Source organism: Zeus faber, assembly GCF_960531495.2.
Source record: "Zeus faber genome assembly, chromosome: 10".
NCBI classification, from domain to species: domain Eukaryota; kingdom Metazoa; phylum Chordata; class Actinopteri; order Zeiformes; family Zeidae; genus Zeus; species Zeus faber.
Genome location: NC_137199.1, coordinates 24877363 through 24898292, shown reverse-complemented (window position 1 = coordinate 24898292; position 20930 = coordinate 24877363). Strand labels below are relative to the sequence as shown.

The 20930-nt window shown below is 42.7% G+C and overlaps 1 protein-coding gene across 1 annotated transcript in view; it reads right to left on the bottom strand.

Annotated features, from left to right (window-relative positions):
* The window catches only part of map7d3 (MAP7 domain containing 3), a 36616-nt gene that overhangs the window by 4411 nt on the left and 11275 nt on the right, over nucleotides 1–20930 (bottom strand). Inside the window, exons 2-12 of the mRNA XM_080008003.1 lie at nucleotides 19132–19233; nucleotides 16096–16176; nucleotides 15405–15568; nucleotides 14076–14187; nucleotides 13348–13431; nucleotides 12532–12639; nucleotides 10829–10927; nucleotides 8853–8978; nucleotides 6277–6416; nucleotides 3099–3229; nucleotides 2575–2852 (exon numbers count right to left, since the gene is read on the bottom strand). Coding sequence (XP_079864129.1) covers nucleotides 2575–2852; nucleotides 3099–3229; nucleotides 6277–6416; nucleotides 8853–8978; nucleotides 10829–10927; nucleotides 12532–12639; nucleotides 13348–13431; nucleotides 14076–14187; nucleotides 15405–15568; nucleotides 16096–16176; nucleotides 19132–19233 — 1425 coding nt within the window. The remainder of the gene's footprint in view (nucleotides 1–2574; nucleotides 2853–3098; nucleotides 3230–6276; nucleotides 6417–8852; nucleotides 8979–10828; nucleotides 10928–12531; nucleotides 12640–13347; nucleotides 13432–14075; nucleotides 14188–15404; nucleotides 15569–16095; nucleotides 16177–19131; nucleotides 19234–20930) is intronic.

Genomic DNA, 20930 nt, shown 5'->3' with positions numbered 1-20930 from the left:
CTCTGTTGTGTATCAAAGGACTCTGTGTCTTTCTATGCTGCTACTGGATCGCACGCACACGCACACACAACTAGGGTCAGTGATATAACTGACCCTAGTGATAACAAAATTAGCTCAAGTGCATCAAGGTCAGCACGCGGTAACATCAATTGTACTGACTGTTAAATAACAAACGCTCCATAACATTCAGATATAACATATCTTATTTAAAATAAAAATAAAAAAACAACCCGGAAAACCCACGATTGATACTCCCAGTCCTGCCATCCCAATTGTTGTAAAGCGCACTTGACTGAACCAAATATGATGCACCGAAGTGATTCTGCACTATTGTGAAAATAAAATCAAAACAATTGTTTTCAGGTAGGCAGGTAGTTGATCTACTTTTACACTGGGCGCAAATGACACTTGTTTAGCAGGCAAATATTCAGTATTATTAATTTAGGAAAAAAACATAAAACCAACTTTGTAGTTCTAATGTACCAGTGATTGAAAATGGGTTCTAAAAATGAGACATACATCTCGTCTGAAAGAATGATTATTTGTATGCATATGTGAGAGGGAGAGAAAGAAGGGAGAGAGAAGTGGACGTGGGAAGGCTCACATACGACTTCCATTTGCCTTTACATTTTTGTTGTCAAAGAAGCATGTAAGTAGAGATCAATATTGACAGATTATTTTGAGAATTGCTTTAGAGTTGTTCAGGACTAATACTTTAAGAGCAATTAGTGGAGGAAGGATCCCATTCTTCAAGATCGACATCGATGACTGAAAATTGAAATTGAGTATAATATTTCCTTATCCTTTTTCCTGCATTATGCTCATTTCCTTTTTATTATTATTACTACTATTTGATTGTCTTCTGTTGAAGTAAAGCATTCAGTTAAATGCAACTACTACTACTACTACTACTACTACTACTACTATCATCTATATCTATTAAAGAGATTCTGTATTAGAGGCATGTGTTCATGTATGAGATTTGTTTTGTGGGGCTGGCAGCTTTAAGGTGGTACTTTCATGCTTTGGTGTGATCAGAGGTGGTACTTATGAGAACCCCTGCATTATACCGCTAAACAAAGCTGGCAAGGCCTCATTCTGTCCAGCAGGTGGAAGTAGCACTCGCTTCAGTGCGAGCAGGATGTGACTCCACCTGGGATTGGAGCTGACGCCACGTCAGGCCCAGGCTCACACTCAGCCACAGAACAGTTCCTGAGTGTGCACACACGTGCACACTCTTAAAAGGATTATACTGAGGATTGGGTTATTAAAGCGCATGGGGCTACCCTGCGTACTGGATGGCAAACTGACCCCATGTGTGACTGCTAAGTAGCGCTGCACAATTACAGCATTCCTCGTCATCGCCAACAAGTTTAAAACGCGATGACGTACATCTATCAGCAGAGAAAGGTTTGGTCTGCCTTGATATGGAGTAAGAAAATAAAACAATTGTGTTACATCACAATAGTAATAGATAATTCAGGTAAGGAAATATTTTTTTTCCCCCAACCCTGAATTATCTATTACTATTGTGATAGTTACAGAACTGTTTTATTTTCTTACTCCATACGTATTGCTTCAACATGCAGATTGTAAATATTGACCTTGCAGTGTGTATGTTTTCCATTCACTACATATGAAACAGTGGTCTTTAAGGGAAAAAAAACATTGTGCAAGTTAATACTGGCATACTTGTGTACCCTTCCCAGCACCACAATGGAGCCATTGTTTATAACCCCAAAAATGCATATGTTGATCAAAAATGAAAAAGCTCAAAATTTGTTTCATTTTTCCTTAAAGGTTTGTACATATTTAATTAATATTTTAATTATTGAGAAACCCCGACTTTGCATAAACACCTTCATGCCTTCTAGGGTTAAAGGGGACCTATTATGCAAGTTAATATAGGTCTCTTAGGTCCCCAAAACATATTTCTGAAGTTTTTTGCTGAAAATACCACTGAGACTAATACTACTCAGTGGACGAGAGTCACAGCGAAAATGCCCCCATTATACATAGTTTGTGTTTGGCCCCATAGGGAAACAGAGAAAAATAAAGCTTTGACAATCGCTCCCTCTTCATGCCTCCAATGCGCGAGCATCGTCGGATATTTCCGCCTCTGCCGCAGCCCACAGTCAACCTACAGCATACTTTTTTTCCTTTTGAAATAAATGTTTTAAATACTTAATTTCCCTCCATTGCAGTTTTTTTTCCCCACGGAATGGTATTAATTCCCCTTTTTAAAGATTTGTGCTAGTCTGTGAAACCAACAGAGGCGTTCCCAGTTGAGCATGTTATTCTCCAGCCATGGGTGGAGTTAATCAGATGGGGGGCACTTCTAATTCTACTGAGGCCCCATGTGACGTAAGAAGGGGTCGCAAATCTGAACGGCTTATTTCATCATGTGTTATGACTGAGGTAGAAAAACTGTAAAAACAAAAACTGCCTGGGTTGTCTTACTTCACCGTTTGTGTGTTGCCCATCAGAGACCCAAATCCATGTGCACAAGTGAGTTTTAATTAATAGGTCCCCTTTAAAATAGGACTCTAATGCAATTGTCAGACTGCTGCATACCGTCTTTCTCCTTGTCTTTGGTCTTGCTGGCAGGGGATGGAGCAGCTGGGGAGGGGCTCGGGGTGCTGCTGCTGGTCTGGGTGGAGTCAGGAGACTGTGGAGCCGTGGGCAGGCCGGTACCCAGATTGGACTTTGAGTCCCTCTTGCGCATGTTGGAGGGCCCCACAGGGGTGAGCGCTTGCTTTTGGATGGGAGGGGGTTTGGCCGAGGTGGGCTGAGGGGATGGTGGACGCTGCTTCCCCATGCCAGGAGAGGGCGGGCGGGAGCGAGAGCTTTGCCTGTGGGAAGGAAAGAGGCAAGGAAGTCGAGGTGAACACATTTTCATTATATTTTGTGTAGCATCTTCATGTATCGACAAAGTGCGTGATCATTTTGAGGCCTCATTTCATGCTAAATTCAACAAGTGCTTTATTTCAGATTATAATGACACCCTGTATTTTCCCATTGTGACAAGAGAAAAACCCCACAGCGTCTAAAATCATCTCCTTCAGTCGTGCTGTGCATGAAAAGGCTGGAGGTCTTACTTGGCTGCCGCCGGGGAGGGTGTCCTCTTAGGGCTGGGCGCAGGGGCCGGGGAGGGCGAGCGTTGACGTGCCAGGTTGGTTGGGGGCGTGGCGGGACGCTGCCCCCCAGGTGACGATAATCGCTTGTCCTTCTGAAGTTGCACAAAGGGGAGATCTTCATCAGAGCCTTATAAAAAGGATTATTTTGAACAATGACACATACAGGAGTAAAACAGCAAAACCTTCCTTTCCTTTGTAACATACACAGATAAGAGTTTAGCACATTTGTTTATAGCCAACACTCTCATTAAACCATTCAGTCTATCTGTCCTAAGCTGCTACTTTTTTCCCTCTCCATTCCGCCAGGGAGCTCAAGAGTTTTGAGTCGCGCGTATAGGGCGGCCTGAGGGTGGGTAAGTTCGGGCACCAATTCTATGGAGCGCTTCATTCATCTATTTTTAATGGCTGCGTGTCACATTTGGCTCAGTAACATGCTGACAGGGCCAGCAAGGTCACCCAGTGGCACCCAAACAGCAAAATACTAGAAACAGTTACAAATGCAGAAATGTAATTATGCGAGCAGCATTTTGTGGTAAACACACAGAATGAAACTTTGGACTGACTGGGTTGTATTCATTGTTCTATCAGATCAGTATTTATTATTGGTCCCTAAGGAAGACAAGGGAGGGAAATGGGGACAGTGGAACTGAGGAGTAGAGCAGACATTGTCAAGAGGGTCAATCCACGTCACATGAGCTTGTGGTCTTCTAAACAGTACAAAGGAGCTCTCCAGGAGAGCCCAGAAAGGCGCACTTCAACAAACACAGAAGTTCAAAATGTTATTTAAGATTATCTTGTATGCTGTGTAATAGGGGTTAACTGGATTGAAAGCTACATTCTCTCCATGTATTAACAGTGATGGCTAAAAGCTTCACAGAAGTTCTTGTTAGGTTTTGAATTTGACCTATTAATCTCAGAACGCATAGCAACGAAGCCCCCATCTCGCGAGGGCGTGGCCCGCCTTGCTCTGGCTTCATGGCATCCCAACATCAGACCTGCCACTGGGAAAATATTTTGACTACCACAATAGTGTCTCCATCTCTGTGGCGTTTGAGTTACTGTAGCTAAATTAGCTAAATTAGCTAAATTAGCTAGCTAAAATTGCAATCTGTAGCTAGATGCACAGATTGCAATTTTCTTGGCAATTCTGATTTTTTTTTTTTTTTTTTTTAATCTGACCTGTCCATTCCAATTTTGGCCAATACTGATTTTCATTAGTTTTATGTTCATAATAAAACATTGAATATTAAATGTATTTTAAATTGCTGTCTGATCATTTTGACTTTATATCTTTGATTGGAGAAATCTAATTTTCCCATTATTTGGTCTCATTGGGTATCTCTGCTGTACGTCAATGACAAATAAATCACGTCATCTGGTCACGCTCACATGATAGGCCAGTTGCACATACAGACCACTGCTGCAATTTTCAGTTACCACAATAGTGAGATTGTGTGCATTTATTATTGTTCATTATTCACTATGGAACAATAACAAAACATGAAATTGTCCCTGAGTTTCAATAAAATTAAATATAACCTGGAACGGTCAGAGTTTCAGTAAAATAGAATATGGGAATGCCAACCAAGTTTCAGTGTAATGCAGTCTGTAACTCCCACTGAATTTTAGTAGAACACAATATATTACTAACATGGAAATGTCCAGTTCAAATTTCTAATGGAAGTCTCTTTCTCTTTAAGCACAAATATACCTTTCTATTATAATTGATATGGTACCTGCCATTCCAAAACAAATTGTAATCATTGCAAAAAAAAAAAAAAAGTAATAATAATAACTGACCGACTATTCTCACTCTCGTTAACGGGAAGTCCTCCTTAGTTCACCATGCATTAAACCTAACTACCTAGAATAAACCCGAGCAGGTACGACCAACCACCTGCAAAGGTAAAGGAGCAGCAAAGGGAAAAGCTACAGAAACACTTTGACAGGCAAATGGAGCAGTATATGCATATAAAATCCCATCTGCGGCATTGGCACTGAGCCAGGCGCTCATAGTGTCCATCCGGGCATTACTTATATCTGCACTTTGTTCTCATTCCATCCTGGTTTATAGTAAAAGGGATCAAAATGCTACACTTTCTAATAGATGTGCATTCTATCACTATAACTTAGCATATTATTCATAGCAATTCATTTAAATACAATTAATCTTTATGTGCATTTAATTTGGTTTTGAAATACCAGGTATAAATAATAATTAAAAAAAAGTATAGTAGATAAATCAAATCTAGATAGAATCCAAATAAAAGGCTGATGATAATACCAGATGTAAAGGGGGGCTATGTAACTTTGACCAGCTTCTATAACTACAGGGCTTAAATATTGCCTGTCAGATAGCATCTGAAGAGCTTATATGGAAGATAAGCACATCTACTGGGTATAATTCTAAATGCAAATAAAACAAGTTTCCTCCCCCTGCTGCTGCCGACTGGATAAATATGATTTGCTGCAGCATTTTCCCCATGCAAACTACTCTGGACTGAGGATCAGATTACTACACCTAATGTGACACACAACACACCTGGAAGGGACCCAACATATTCCAACGTTCACATACAACTCAGAAATAAGAGGGACTGAGATGGGGTCAGAGTTTCTCAGCAGTGATTAAACTGTTAAGCACAGTGTGCATTGGAATGTAATTAGATTTCCAACATCTGCTTATGACAGCTGTGTTTGTAGATCAAAAGCATATTAAAGTATTACATAGTTATAGTTAGATTGTTTAGAATTGGCAAACTTCCTCCACTTTATCTATCTGGGGATTTTTTCATTTTATTTCAAGGAAATAGATAAATCCTTCATGCAACAGATGAAATATTTTAAATACTCAGACCTTTGACGCAAGTAATAGTAAAATAAACAAAATTACTCTAGTAAAGGGAAAGTACCACACTGGCATTTCTACACAAGTAAAAATATGTAAGTATTTGCTGATAAATGTTCTAAACTTAAGTCCAGCTACTTTCAAATAATCACTTAAAAACGTTCAGTATAGTAACAAAGTACTTGTTACTTTCCATGACTGCAAATAGAACATCTTATTTACATGCTATGTACATGTGGGACCCTACACTCTGTTCACTCCCCAAAACTCAAGTCAGTAAGAGGGTCTCACCAGCGAAGGATCCAGGGCTCCGTCTGCTGAGACAGAGGAGGTCATGCCGCTCTTCTGCCTGTCGATGCTGCGGCTCCGCAGGGGCCCGCGCGGGGGGTGCAGGGGGCTGGCGGAGGCTGGACGAGGACACAGGTGACACTCTGGTAAAGGGCACAGTCAGTGCAGGACCAGAGGGGGGCACAACCAACAGGAAGTGGGGGAAGCGGCCATGTTGGGTCAGCAAAGCAGCATATTGCAGGAAAGAAGCCAAAATAAAAAGGAAGGAGAGAAAGTGAGAGGGAAAGAGAGAGAGAAAGAAAGATAGAGAACACGGAAAAGGAATATAGAGGAGAGAGGTGGTTTTAGGGGAATAAGAGCACAAAACAATAGCTTTGTGTTAGAAATAAAGCAATTTTAGCAGCAAACAGCATTGTTTCTGAAGCTTTGGTTGGGTTGGGGGCTGGAGCGTGGGGTCAAACAGACTGACAAGACTCAATTTCCCCTGGCACTGTATGGATGCCAAAGCTTCTGGACACAACAGTAAACACATCAACACCATTTACCACAGCACAACATGGTACCAAGCACACCAGCGTGGCAACTGTACACACACACAAATACACACACACAGCCCCCCCACCCCCACCAACACCACAGGAGCAGACATGGACACCACACACACACACACACACACACACACACACACACACACACACACACACACACACACACACACACAGATTAATTACACAACACAGATCGGAATTTTCTTTTACACCAACATGCAGAGTTTGTGTACAGTAGTTTGCTTATACAATTGCAGACCAGTAGGTAGGTTTCAGACTTCTGACCGCTCTGTCCTAATATTTGCTGTGGTCTTTTGTGACAGACGTGATTCTAATGCCACTTATGCAGCACACAAAACAATTTACTGCACAACAGTAGAGCAAAACATGCAAAACAACCTTATTATGGGTAAACAACCAATTCTTAGCTTAGCCAGACACCCAGTACACCGCAGCTGAACTACTAAAGCAACAAAAATAGCAATTCACATAAATGGAAGCAAAGGGTGAAAGTATAGCCCCTGAATAAAAGCAAACACTGTATTTAGCCAGAATGGGTGGCGCTATGGGCGCTGTGGCTGTGCGTTTGCTGTGTCACATTGAGGGATTAGCCTTGGTAATCCTGGGGCCTAGAGCTCTCTCCCTGCCAGATCACAAATGTGGTCCTGTAATTCATCCTGACTGTATGCTGAACAGCTATGATGTGTAGGAACCTAACCTGCTGTAAGCTGCCACTCCTGTAGCTTACTGTCGATGTGTCATGTTTCAGTTAAGGACAATACTTATGCGATCCATGGCTTCTAATGGCTTGTTAATCACTGATCAATAAACACCACAGCTCTAAAAATCAACACCGTTGGTAATAACATTCCAGCTGGGCTGCAAATCAATTCTAAAATTGAACAGTTGGCTTAATGACAGATGACAAATGCAACCAATAGGAAAAAAGTAGGAATCAGCGCTGAAAAGATCCTTCATGGGTCATCTAAACTGATAATAGGCTTAACTTTGTTTAACCAGAAGCTCTTCATAGATTATTCTGATCCCAGCATTACACAGAAATACACTTCTAACACAATCAAAAGGCAAGTGAATGAGTGAGACACAAAAGCTGGTCTAGAGCCTTCCCTCACAGTATCAACACCAGCCTGAACACCGGTGGGTGAATGGCAATTCCATTTCTGGACACCCCACCCAACGTTGGGCCTATATAGTGGAACGGCAATAGCTCCGACTCAAATCCTTAGCTCCCTGGCTTCGTTACCACGACACGCCTTTATTCTCACGCAACCACAAACAGGTAAGCAGCTTACGGCAAATCTCCCGGCACCGACCCGGAGAACTCTTCAGACACACTGAACCGCTAGCAGCCGAGTTTTCCCTGCCGCACTCCACACAACGGCTAATTATGTCTGAGATTTGGGAATCCATGTGAGCCTGGCAGGGGGGGCTTGCATGTGCTTTTTTTTTTTAAGTGTGTGAAAATAACGATCTAGAACATTTTCTGAATCGATTTTATTCTCAATACTTTGTTTGGAAGTTATGAAACCATTTTCTGCTCTAATTAAATACCACTAGTCTCAACTGAGTTGAAATAGTCAATTTCTGTATTTGACTGAATTTGTTCTGTGAAATATTTCTGTGATGGTCAGATGCTATTACTGAAGTTATGTATAAAACATCAACATTATTGGTTTTGAATCCTAGCATGCAGCAACTTGTCAATATCTGATTGAATCAATATTGACGAATCATGACCCTTTGTATAGCATTCAACTCAAATTGTGAGATCCTGCCTAATACCCAGCCCCGATGACGTGTATTGTCTAACCTCCGCCATATGAGACGACATGGATTGCTCCAGCGGCTGCAGGGAGTGAGGGTTTGTTGTTGGGAATCTGGTTCAGAGCTAGAACTAGTCAAGAGCACAAGGGCTGTATTTCTAGTGAGTGTGAGGAGGAATGCTTGGGGGTGAGGGGGGATCCTGTGTCGGCCTTCTTCTCTGTGAAAGGGTCTCCTCGTGGAGGTTACCTGGGGCATATGCTCCTTCAGCGGACAGGGCAGCGGCGCTCTTGCTCCTAGCTAGTGAGGCCTGGGTGGGGGTGAGCAGGCGATTAAGAACCCCTCCGTCCACAGTGCCGGCCAGGGGCCTGCGAGCTGCACGGTCAAACCGCCCCGAAAAATACATAAAATAAAGGAAAAACAGGCCAGGAGGAAAGAGGAGGCAAGAGTGGGGATGAGGGGCATCACAAAGAAGGGAGAGTGGGGGTGAGGTGAGTGAGGGTTCAGAAGGACCACCATGTGATTTTAACCAACAGGGGAGAATCAACATATAGAACCAAAAATCAAGGTTGCGTCTCAATAGCCTTAAGTAAGTCAAAATGAAGCCAAAGTTAGATGCTAGCCATAGAAGAGTATTGAGACCCAAACCAGAGTTTGATTGTCCAGGAACTGAAGGGAAAAGAGGGACAATGGTGAGGTTAAATCAGTGGTCCTTTGGTGAACAGTGGGGCAGGTGCTGATGGGGGAAGGAAAAATTTATAAAACAAAACCGTTAGTGAACAACAGGAACAGGAGGTTTGGGTAGGGAGGTAAGAATAAAACCATGGCAGGGAATTCAAGTAAGAAGGCAAGTGCTCTTTAAACCCACTTTTTGTGAAAGTGAAAAGTGATTTTTAGTTATAGAATTGCCCCAAATTATGAGAATGAACGCTATTGCATATTCCAGCATCTTGAAATGCATTATAGTGGACCTGAATTAGACATGTGAAGAAAGAGCTCTTGCTTTCATAAGATAAATGAAAGAAAAAAAAAAAAAAAAAAAGACATTGGGTCATTTTCTGCGATGCCAGATCCCCAGCAGAAATTGAAGGTTCTGAGAGTGGTGAGGCTAACACGGGTCCATATCTCCAAATACTGGATTACTAACCCGAAAACTGTATTTGGGGATATGGCATTTGCACAGTCATAGTTTCTACTCCTTCTGGGACTTGAACAGAGCGGACATCCAACGCTGACAGATCAGTTTTGAGTGCTCGAGTATGGCAGCATGGCTGGCTTCTATTAACAATCTGGAACGTGTCATGGGTTAAAATATCACGTTCTGAAGTTGTGGTGTTTTTCTTGCTGGAGGGTCCTATTAAGAATAATTATTTCATTTAAGTAAAATCAGTTAAGCTTATTACTGTTGTGCTGCATTATTTCACAGACTATCACAAAATAAATACAGGACTATTGGGAAAAAACAAACAAACAAACAAAACAAACAAACAGTAAGGCAGGAACCATCTCAGCACTCATCTGTGTGCACATACATGTTAACATGGGAAAAGACGAACAAAAGCCTCAATGGTTAATGGAATAACTTATTCTGCAATCAGGACACGATTGGTCTGGTGTGAGGGACCATTGAAACAATATAGACACAAAGGGCACTAGTGCACGAGGCCAGCAGAGTCTCAAATGCAGCTCTAACGTCATCTGGGTGGGAGAAAACAACAAACACATTGTGACAAATAAACAAAACATTGTATTAGTGCACAAAGGAGGCATTCCTGTTGCAACTCGTGGAAAAAACAAAACAAAATACAAAAAGAGGTTAAAGCAAGATTAGCTGTTAGTGAAAGCCTCAGCAAATGACAGAAAATGACTGGGGGGGGGGGACCAAAGGAGAGTTAAAGCGCACACAGAAATGAGCGCATTGTTCCTGTTGTGTTGTTAGAGAAAACATCATGTAGAGATACGTATCAGTCAGTGAAGAGTTCTGAAAGATGGAAAGTGTGGACCCGCCATGTTGGCTTTTAAGCATCACTGCACTGCATCGCACCAATCCATCCCACAAGCCAATAGAGCAGCAGATAGCATGAGGAAGGGTTTCAAAATGTAGCGCGTTCAGATCAAGCTGGTGAGTGACGTCAGCAACGCATGCTTGTTATTAGCTAAGGGATGCCCGAGCGTTGCAGACGGGGTTAATAAACCGATGACTGTCAGCTTTTCATGCTAGCCACCTTGGTCTTCTGTCGCCCCCTTATCGGGTTTGGAGGGAGTCTGTGCTCTGCCCCCACCCACTCGAGTGAGGGAGGAGCTTCGCTTCTTCATGGAGGGGCCTACGGAGAGGAGAGGTGGGTTACAGCCAATCAGACACAGCGAGGGCGTAAACAAGGAAGACCCCCAAAGCACCGATGGACGTCGTGTCGAGTCATTCCATTTGGCTTCACCTGGCTATGCAATTACCGATCCATGAGCCGGGAGTGGCTGGAATCTCCTGCGCAAAATTGTAGTTGATTTCTCTGAGCGCTGCTCGGGTAATATTCTAAATGGTTGTCAACCAATAATCATTATGGCTACAGCAACGTCTATCCATTCATGTTACTATGTAGTCGTTACCCACGGCGGCAATCCACTATCAACGAAACCCACTAAAATCTCTTGACAAGTCTTAATAATCTTTCCTACAGACCACCACCAAGCCCGGGAACAACTGTATGGCCTGCACCTGTCTGTTCCACCATAGCCTTTGTGCAGTCTTCCTTATCAGCCTGAGCGGCATTGCCATCACTAGGCAACGGTTACAAAAGGCGCTCCTTCACCTGAGAGACAACGATTAGACTCCCTGTGAAGTGACGGGGCATTCATAAGATGCAAAAGCGCCCACGTTTGTTTGAACAGGGGCGTGTTCACACAGCCCCCCCGGGTACCCATGTGATTTTAACCCTTAAATTAATAAAAGAAAAGTTAATAAGCAATATGAGGTATGAGATAAAAAAATAAATTAAAAATAAAATTAAAAAACAAACAAACAAACAAAAAAAACCTGACAAGACCCTTTGCCTTTAAACCAGTTAAACAGGCTGTGGGGAGATTTGATCCGCTTGATTAGGAAGGCAATTAACACCGCAGGAATAATTTGAAAATCAGATAGTAGGAACAGTGATATATTCATCAAAGAAGCTTTGTCAACAGATCAGGATTTGGTGCTTCTGGGACCCCTTATGATTCAGACACCATCTAACAGAGGTGCAGAGAGTGGATGCAGCCCAATCAGGAAGTCATGCTGGCTGATCAGCGGTGGCTGGAACCAGAGACGGCAGACTAAACCATGTCGTTTACCAGTCTGTCTGTGCTTCGGTGAACTTGTGTGTCAAATCCTGACCACTGAGGAGGAGAGGGGTCAAAATTCACACGAGGAAAAAGGGGGACACACAATAAAGGTTTGCTCCAGATCCAATCAGCTACCAGGCAAGGTTCTAATGCCACTCCAGAGAAACATGGAACTCACATAATTAATGTGAAACCAGGCATCAGTGTTGCCAGATCCGGTTTGACGATTTCCAGCCCAACCACAGTCTAAAAGTCACCCAATCCACCAAAAACCAACCAAATTGGGAGGGGGGGGGGGGGGGGGGTGTTAGGGTAAAGGGGGGATAAATGTTATGTACCTGTCCACTGCTATTTTTTCAGCTCAATGTGATCCAAAGTAGCACAATTCTGTGGAAAACTGCCCAATCTGGCAACACTGCTTAGGATGAGCAGTCATTAGATTAGGTGTGTTAATCTTAACTGTTCAAGTTTCTCAGGAGAAAAATAAGGCAAGCGGAAAATGTTTTAGTTGTTAAATAGGCAACCAAAGAATAACATTTTCTTTTAAATGATAATATACTGGTATTTGGCTGCCGAATAGACAGTCTGGGAGGGGAGATGGGAGACTTACTTTTGTCAGGGGTTTTGATGAGGGTGGCAGAGGAAGTGGACAGGCGCTTGCTGATGCCAGTGTCTGACTGCTGCTTTAGGTTCAAGGTAGACGTGGAGCGCTTGTCCACTAGGGGGGAGGAGGAGAGACAAACAGGGGAGGACGGGTTTACAGAGAAGCCAAGGGAGAGGGGCTGCTGGTAAGACTGCGGACAGTCCTAATGTCAGGGCTCTAAAGTAGACTACACAATCACTACTACTTTGCTCAGGTATTAAACAGAGAGACGAGGCTAAAAACATATTCTACCATGATACCTATACAGGAAGTGCACCGTTAGTAGGGGACCACTGTCAACATCAAGAGAGCGTATTTTGCATTCAGCAAAAAACATCCAGCGCGCTGAAAAGAATCCAGGTGCAAAACCCAAGCCGTTCAGGGTTTCACAGGCGGAGCAGTTAGTGAGAGGGGTGGATGGAACTTAATGGTAAGAATTCCGTCCATCAGAAATCGCATCTTTCAGAGAGCAGAGGAAACAAAACAGTAGATTGTCCATGCGAGAAGATGAAAGTTTTCTGCCTTTCAAGTGTCACGCTCACATGTGAGCATACCCAAAGGTTGGAAAGAGTAAGTGATAGGAAACCAAACACAATTGCATGTTTCAAACCATCCAGTGAAAACAAGGAAGCAGTTAATGGGGCACTGCCTGGTTACAGTGAAAGTGGGGGTTGGCATGAGGGACAGTCGGTAACCGTGCTAACTAGGGTGCCCGTGCCAATCCATGCTGTGCTGTGCTGCTAGAGTGGGGGCAGGGGGGGGCAAATGACAAACAATCAAAACCTTGTTGCTTCCTCGTGGGCTTGTCTGGCGAGGCGGGAGAGATTACTATAGCTACTGGTGACGGGGTGTTGGCCTCAGACTCTCCTGTGGGAAACAACAGCTTTGAGGAATGGAGCAATGAAAGGCAGGTGGTGCACAGATACCTCATCTACATGCAGAAACAGTACTCAAAGTCATACTGTCACAATCTGCAATTTTAATAAGGCACGTTACTCATCTTAGTCCAATCAAGCCACAGTGAGGACTCAATCTGGACTTGACTACAGTGAAGACTAGATTAACCTGTAGGAATGGATCAGACTAGGTCAAATGATTTACAATAAATTAACATCTTCATGAAAACTGTGCGGGCTGTCAAACCCAATACATGACTTGTTGGACACAAGACCTATTAGCAGTCAGAAATAGTTTTCAACAAGTGTGTTTTATGCATAGATAGATTCCAAGGGAAAGACAGAGTCATCGAGAGTCTTAGAGTGAGAAAATGAATCAAAAAGGGGATAGATATAACAGGATGAACTAAATCTAACAAATTAACAGTGAATGCCGGTATTATTCGTTCTTATCGTAGGCAATTTCCGCCAATGACTGTGACGTAGAGTGTGACTGCTGATGTACTTAATGACGAAGGTAAGTTGGATCGCTAAATGGTGTGATGCCATAAACGGTGAAAGAACAGGAAACACAATGGTGTATTTCAGGAGGAGGAGGAGGAGGGGGATTCCTACCTGTCCGCCCATCTGAGTCTGTGGACAGCCCCCCCCAGGACCACCTCTTCTGCCGCTGCTCCACCCGCTGGCTCCGCTCCAACGTGCGCCGCATCACCGCCTCATAGTGCTCCTTCAGTGTGGTGGATAGACAGGGCGTTCATTTAGACTAATAGACAAACTGAAAGCAAAGGTAAAAACTAAAAAGCATGCCTAGATACAGATAAAGACATCTGTCCGATACAGGCTTAAACAGAGAATATCCCAAGGGCTGTTTTCCAGTTGGTCTATTCAACTGGACTCAGAAGCTTGCAAATTGTGTTATGGTCCCAAACTAATGTTCTAAATCTCTAATGTTCAGTAATGGATTCGTAGTCTGTATCTACCAGAATCAAAAGTATAAGAAGTTGTATTCTGCATTGTCGCCGAGAAGCTGGCGTTGATGCATCCCTAGTTCTAAGGCATCATTTTACCAGCAACCAACAGAAACATTTAAGAAATCACAAAATTAAACTAATGCACTCAAAACTGAAATTATTACTTTGGGCCAGAACCTGGATTGGATCTGTATAAATGAATTGATACATTAAAATACACCAATTTAAAATCAATACATCACAAGCAATACTCCACCCAGAGTGCACATCAAGTGACCCCCCCCACTTTGGGTGAGAATCTCTGGTCCAATTATTATCCCTCGTGCCTTGGAAGTAATCCTGTTCAAATAATGCAGAGTTGAAACTGACAGATTTTAGCCTGATTTTTAACTTGACGACAGGTTTTTGGAGATCACCGAGCAATGCCCCAGATCGGAGGCAAATCACGGTGCGCTCCCGTGAGTGACGTGTGTGTGCCGTGAACTGCTCACAACGCGATGAACTGCTCACAACGCGATCCGACTGGTCGCCGAGCGCTCGCAGACACAGCGAGATATCAAGCAGGATTCAAATCTGGTCGTGCCGGCCTCGACCCGGTAGTGACGTAACAAGCTACAGCCAATGAGAGCAGACACGGGGTGAGGGGGATGGGAGGAGTCGAGGAGAAACAGAGGTGCACCGGGGGCAGCGGCCAGAAAAACACAGCATGCCTATTTTATTTAAAAAAATAATAATTCTGTCACACAATTCTGGTATCGTGCCCTCTCGGGTACAACTTCTGAAAATGTAGTTTGGAGACCCGACAGACTCATCGGAGATTCCTCCTGGTGAAAGGTTTGGTAATGTGTGAGCCCCTGTCGCCGATCAGTCACGTGGCGTGAAACCACGACGCCTTCAGGATCCCCCGATCGCAAGACAGAAAAAGCCATGTAGTGTGTCCCTGGGAGACCTGAGGGGTGGAGAGCTTCTTTACCTTCTCCTCCTCCTGCTTCATCTTTCTCTTCTCCTCCACGGCAGAGCGTCGCTGTTCTTCCTTCTTGCGCTGCTCCTCCACTTTCTTCTGGCGCTCCTCCATCTGACGCTCAACTTGCAGTTTGGCTTTACGCTCCCGCTCCAAGATCTGAGAATCCCGCAAAGCTGAGCACACACGCAACAAGGCATAAATATAGCGTGTGTAGAACTCGTCACTTATTACACAATTGCCGGACCGCAATTATAAGATCCGATCGCAATCATTTCAATCAACAGAAAAGAAAGAAAAAAGTGGACAACTACAAATGGAGAGAATAAAGAATCTACGAGAAGCTTCATGCTTTTTTTTTTTGCATTTTCTTGCCTAAAATAAGATAACACTTAATACCCTGTGGAAAATTCAGGCATTAGTGTTATTAACCATGAAATGAGAGAAATAGCTTAAAACAAAAAGCTTACTTTTGCAATATCTTTAATTGCAAATGGATGTAGGAGGAGTTTGGCTTCTTTCTTCTTTCAAACTATTTAATTAAGAGAAAATAAATTATATCCTATTGTCCTTGCATAGTACCTACGTCTTAAAGGAAAAACCGCAAGAATCATTGAAATGCACGGAGAGAAACCATTGCCTTTTGGGCCATTTTGTTATTTACCGTTTCAGCAAATGAGAGCGTAGAGAACCTCTCCCTTACCTTGATGTCTGTCTGCCTCCTCTCGTCTCTCTTTTGCCACTCGTAGTCTGTCGTCTATCCTGAGTGTGGCGCCGTCAATCACTTGACACACACAGACAGACAGACAGACAGACACACACACACAAACAAACACACTATAATACTGTGCAGCGTTATGAGCAGGCAGATGTGAATGCATCAGTTCCTTTAATGAGCTTAGCAGTCTATTACAGTAATGAGTCAATGATCTCAATGAATCAAACTTAATAGAAGAGTGCATCAAGTTGGCAGGCTGGGGTGGGGGCCTTTTAGATCCACAAGCTGTTGCAATTACGACATGCTCCGTTAATCAAAAATTAGCTGAAATTATGAGAAATGTCAGGTTCCATTCATCTGCACGCAGAATGTTATATAGGCAGATGAAGGCCTGCAGAGAAAAACAATTTGATTGGAATTCTTTTTTTTATATCAAGATTATTGTGCATGTTACTGAAATAAATCCATGTTCATTTTTGTTCAGGACATTCAATTTATTAGACACTTGCAAAACAAAGGAATAGGATCTTGCTACCTTGCTTTAAGTGTTTTACAGAATAAATGGGAAGCAAAGTAATGTCTCCCCACTTTTTTTTGTTGATCCAAAAAATCATCGGATCCATGACTCAAAACAGTGATACGATCCGAACTGTGAGTTTTGTGATCCGTTGCACCCAAAGTGGCTGGCCTGATTTAGCGAGAATTATTTATGGTTGGTGTCCTTTTGTCCAGTAATTTCTTTGTTTATTTCACTAATAGCTTTTGTTGTATCATTTATGTCTGCGATTCTCAACCTTTTTCATGGCAAGGACACAAAATTTGATACGCATGAGGCCAGACCACATTTGATAAGATTTTCCCTCTGGACCCCCATCTGATTCAATTTTTATTGTTAGGTATTATTTAGTCCAAACTTACATAGCATTCTATACTGTAACTAGGGAGGTATCAGTGAAACTGGGTCGCAGACTTCTCCATCACTGTCCCAAAACCATCCTGAAATGTATTTTTTTGTTTTGATTGTCCCAAAGTGATCGTGGACAACAAGTCAACAATCAACAAGTCATCCATTGTGTTCTTGGCAAAAATTAAACACCATCCAAATGATAAGAAAACAAACAATTGGCCGCGTTTTGACCGCGGAACTTGGTGATGCAAGACTTGCAAAACAAATCCCAAATGATTCACGCGTCACTCCGGCAAAAGACCGGATGAGCAAGTCTGGGCCTATTGACATCCAGCTCATTCGGAGTATTTGTTCAGAAAACCTGGAGCGTTTCACCTTCCTAGACCGGTTCATTTGGGGATATGTGAACACAACAATCAGAACGCTTGGAGAGGGTGGCCTCAGCACGCCTTCAGTCGCTCCAATATGCCCTGAATGTTTGATTCACTAACTGAAAATAATTTGAACTAATGTAAGTCCCGAGGTAAAAAAGGGCCAAGGTATTGGGCATTATTCATATTTAATGTGACTGATCATGAAATTAAACAATATTGATCGAATGAAATTATTCCTATGAGGATTCCATTCACAACTCTGAGCCAACCAACTCTTCTGACTCTTTTTACAGAGTGAGCTTTACTCGTTCGTGGAACTCCCGCATCGTCCCGTTTCTCTGCGATAGATGCACAGTCGGCGCAATTTGTCATGTTTTTTTTTTTTGTTCACAGATAATCCCTGTCTTCCCAGATTTTAGTTCATCATAAATGCATATTTTAATCGTTCCCGGGATGACAGGACACCATTGGTCTCGGGCCCTGGCTTTAACCATTGCCTACTATTCCTGATGAACTTGTAAAAGTGTGTCTGGATATGTATATGTATGTGCCAGCACACTTACTTTTGACTCTACCTTTCTTTCGCATGCGTGTGTATCCCTCTTCCTTGGTGTAAACTGATGGGAGCTTGGTCAGTTGGGTTTTAACAGTGGCAATGTGTTCTTTTTTTTTTTTTTAAATGATGGCAAAATGATATAACACTTAGCTTAATAGAGGGAGAGTTGTGACATCACAAAAACATCACATTATGATGCGTCCTAGTAGCTGCAGCAACCACTGTGCGGGGCTATGTGGGGAATTCCCCTAATATGTTTACAGCCGTTTCCATAACACCTGGATTTCTCTGCCACACTCTATTTTCCCATAGGAAACCTCTGGGGCTAATTTTGCCACAGTAAGTGGAATATTTTGTAAACAAAAACCTTCCACAAAGAAATAGCACCTGTCGAGATCGAGATGGTTGTTTTGATATATTTTGCGCGTATTAGGCTTGGGCCGATTTACTATATAATCGTCTATCGGTGATTGACTTGGATGACAGAAGTTTTTTTTTGTTTGTTTTTATCCCCCAGGAAAAATCTGAGAATTGAAATGGTGGAAGTGCAGTTCACCGTGTTCTGAAAGTGGAGCGGAGAAGGAGAGGGAGCGAGAATATGGAGGGTCTCCCCCTCTCCTCTTAGAGCTGTCCAGTAACCACTGGTTTCCCTCTACAGTCCCGTACAGAGGCTTTGCATGGGGCAGGTGCTCAAAAGAAAGGGGAGGGGGGAGAAAAAAAAAAAAAAAAAAAAAAAAAGTGCTCAAAGGCACTTGAACCCCCAGCTCCGGTTCTAGGCATTTTGCCGCTCTGGGCAAACGGAGCAGCACAGCGGAGTCGCTGTGCACATATCGCAGGTGCGCCGAGGTTCGTGGTTCATGAGGAATTCCTCATGAATATATCTTGCCCAGACAATCCGCTGCCTCAACACCTATTAATTAAAAAGAAAAAGCGCGCCTGATAGGAAGGGCACCGTCCGGTCCATGGGGCAGGTACTCTAACTCTCTAAAAAGGTACTCTAAAAATGCTTCTTCATAGTTGTTCAAAAAGGTACATACCATAATAATGGTATAAAATATAAGAGATATTAAGAATATAGTTAATTGCAATCATTTTTATGAAAATCAAGTTCAACATACGGATAGTGAACTGAAATATTATGATCCGACAACCCTGAGAAAAAACATTGTTTCTGTGTCCATTACCTGGCTTAGGCCCCTGAGGTTTAGCGGCTGTGCTGTTCGGCGGTCCGGGGCTGTTCCCTGCTAGGCTACGCCGTTCTTCTGCCTGGGCCTGAGCGGCTGCAGCTGAAAGCGCACACACACACACACACACACACACACACACACACACACACACACACACACACACACACACACACACACACACACACACACACACACACACACACACACACACACACACACACACACACACACACACACACACACACACACACGTCATGGAGCCTCACACTGTCTAGTCTGAAGCAGGAGCATCTACCTTATCAAAGATACACAGAATTTTTAGAAAACAGTATGAGCAACAAATTTTTTTTTCCCCCTCCTCCAAAGGAACGCACGTCTGGAAAGATCCAGTGGATTTGAGGCTACAGTCTATCTAGCTATTCAGCTAGCCAACATGATTCCACAGTGCGACCAGTGGCTGACCACACACTTATCGTGAAGGCGGAGAGCGCACACGCACACACACCTTAAATTAATAAAAGAAAAGTAAATAGGCAATATGAGGTATGAGATAAAAAAAAATATTAAAAAAAAAAAAAAAAAACAAAAAGAAAAAAAACAAAAAAAAAAACATGACAAAACCCTTTGCCTTTAAGACCAGTTAAAGAGGCTGTGGGGAGATTTGATCCGCTTGATTAGGAAGGCAACCCCGTACCTTAACACCGCAGGAATAATTTGAAAATCAGATAAACAGGTTGGAACAGTGACATATTCATCAAAGAAGCTTTGTCAACAGATCAGGATTTGGTGCTTCGGGGACCCCTTATGATTCAGACACCATCTAACAGAGGTGTTTACCAGTCGGTCTGTACTTCGGCACACACACACACACACACACACCCTACTGAAGTGCCTTTGAGCAAGAAACTGTACTAGCAAGTCCATTTTTTATTTTATTTTTTTTTAATCTAAAATGAAATATTTTTCAGCTCATCAGTTAGAAATGTTCTGGGGGATCATTCGGTGATCTCTTCATAGATGTCATATGAGAATAGATATCATCTGGAATTTTGGCTATCATAATATAGTTATATACCTCTTTGGCCATAATATTCAAATGACTAACTATTGGGTCTGAAATATTTATTGCGTGTAAATATCTTATGAAAGCACAAATTATCCATATCAGTTCTGTCTCCACATAATATTAAAAAAATATTATCGCCCAGCTGTACACTGTAACTCATATCTGTGGCATCTTTGTAAATACATAGTGGAGCCACAAATATGGAGTGCTGCCGAACTATCACACAGGAGAAGACCAGACATCAGCGTTTGATCTCATTGGGTCACAATGCATTATTCTACATCTAAAAGGTTGTATATTGCCTTGTGTGGTTTAAACACCATTCCATAAACAGCCTTGGTTGGATCCAGGGTTCAGAAGAGGCATAACTGTCCAGCTTTGAAAAGAAAGTGGGACTTTCTAGGCAAAGGTAGAGTACAACAACCCGGCCAGGAAGGAAGGAAGTGAAGAGGACCTGATGTAGCGTGATCCCTTTTCTCTCCCTTTCTAGAAATGCTGTGAGAGGCAGAGATGATGCTCATTATTGATTAAAGTTGAGCTACAGGCCGGCGGGCTGAGTTACTTTTGCTCCCTCTTGTCCTCTACATTTCATTTGTAATACCATGTACAAGTCAAGTGTACAAGTCATTTAGAATGGCAGAATGTTTACAAAGCTGTTGACCGAATGTCATCTGTGGTTGTTACTAATTAGTATAAATTTTCAGCGAAAAAATTACAATTATGCTAATTT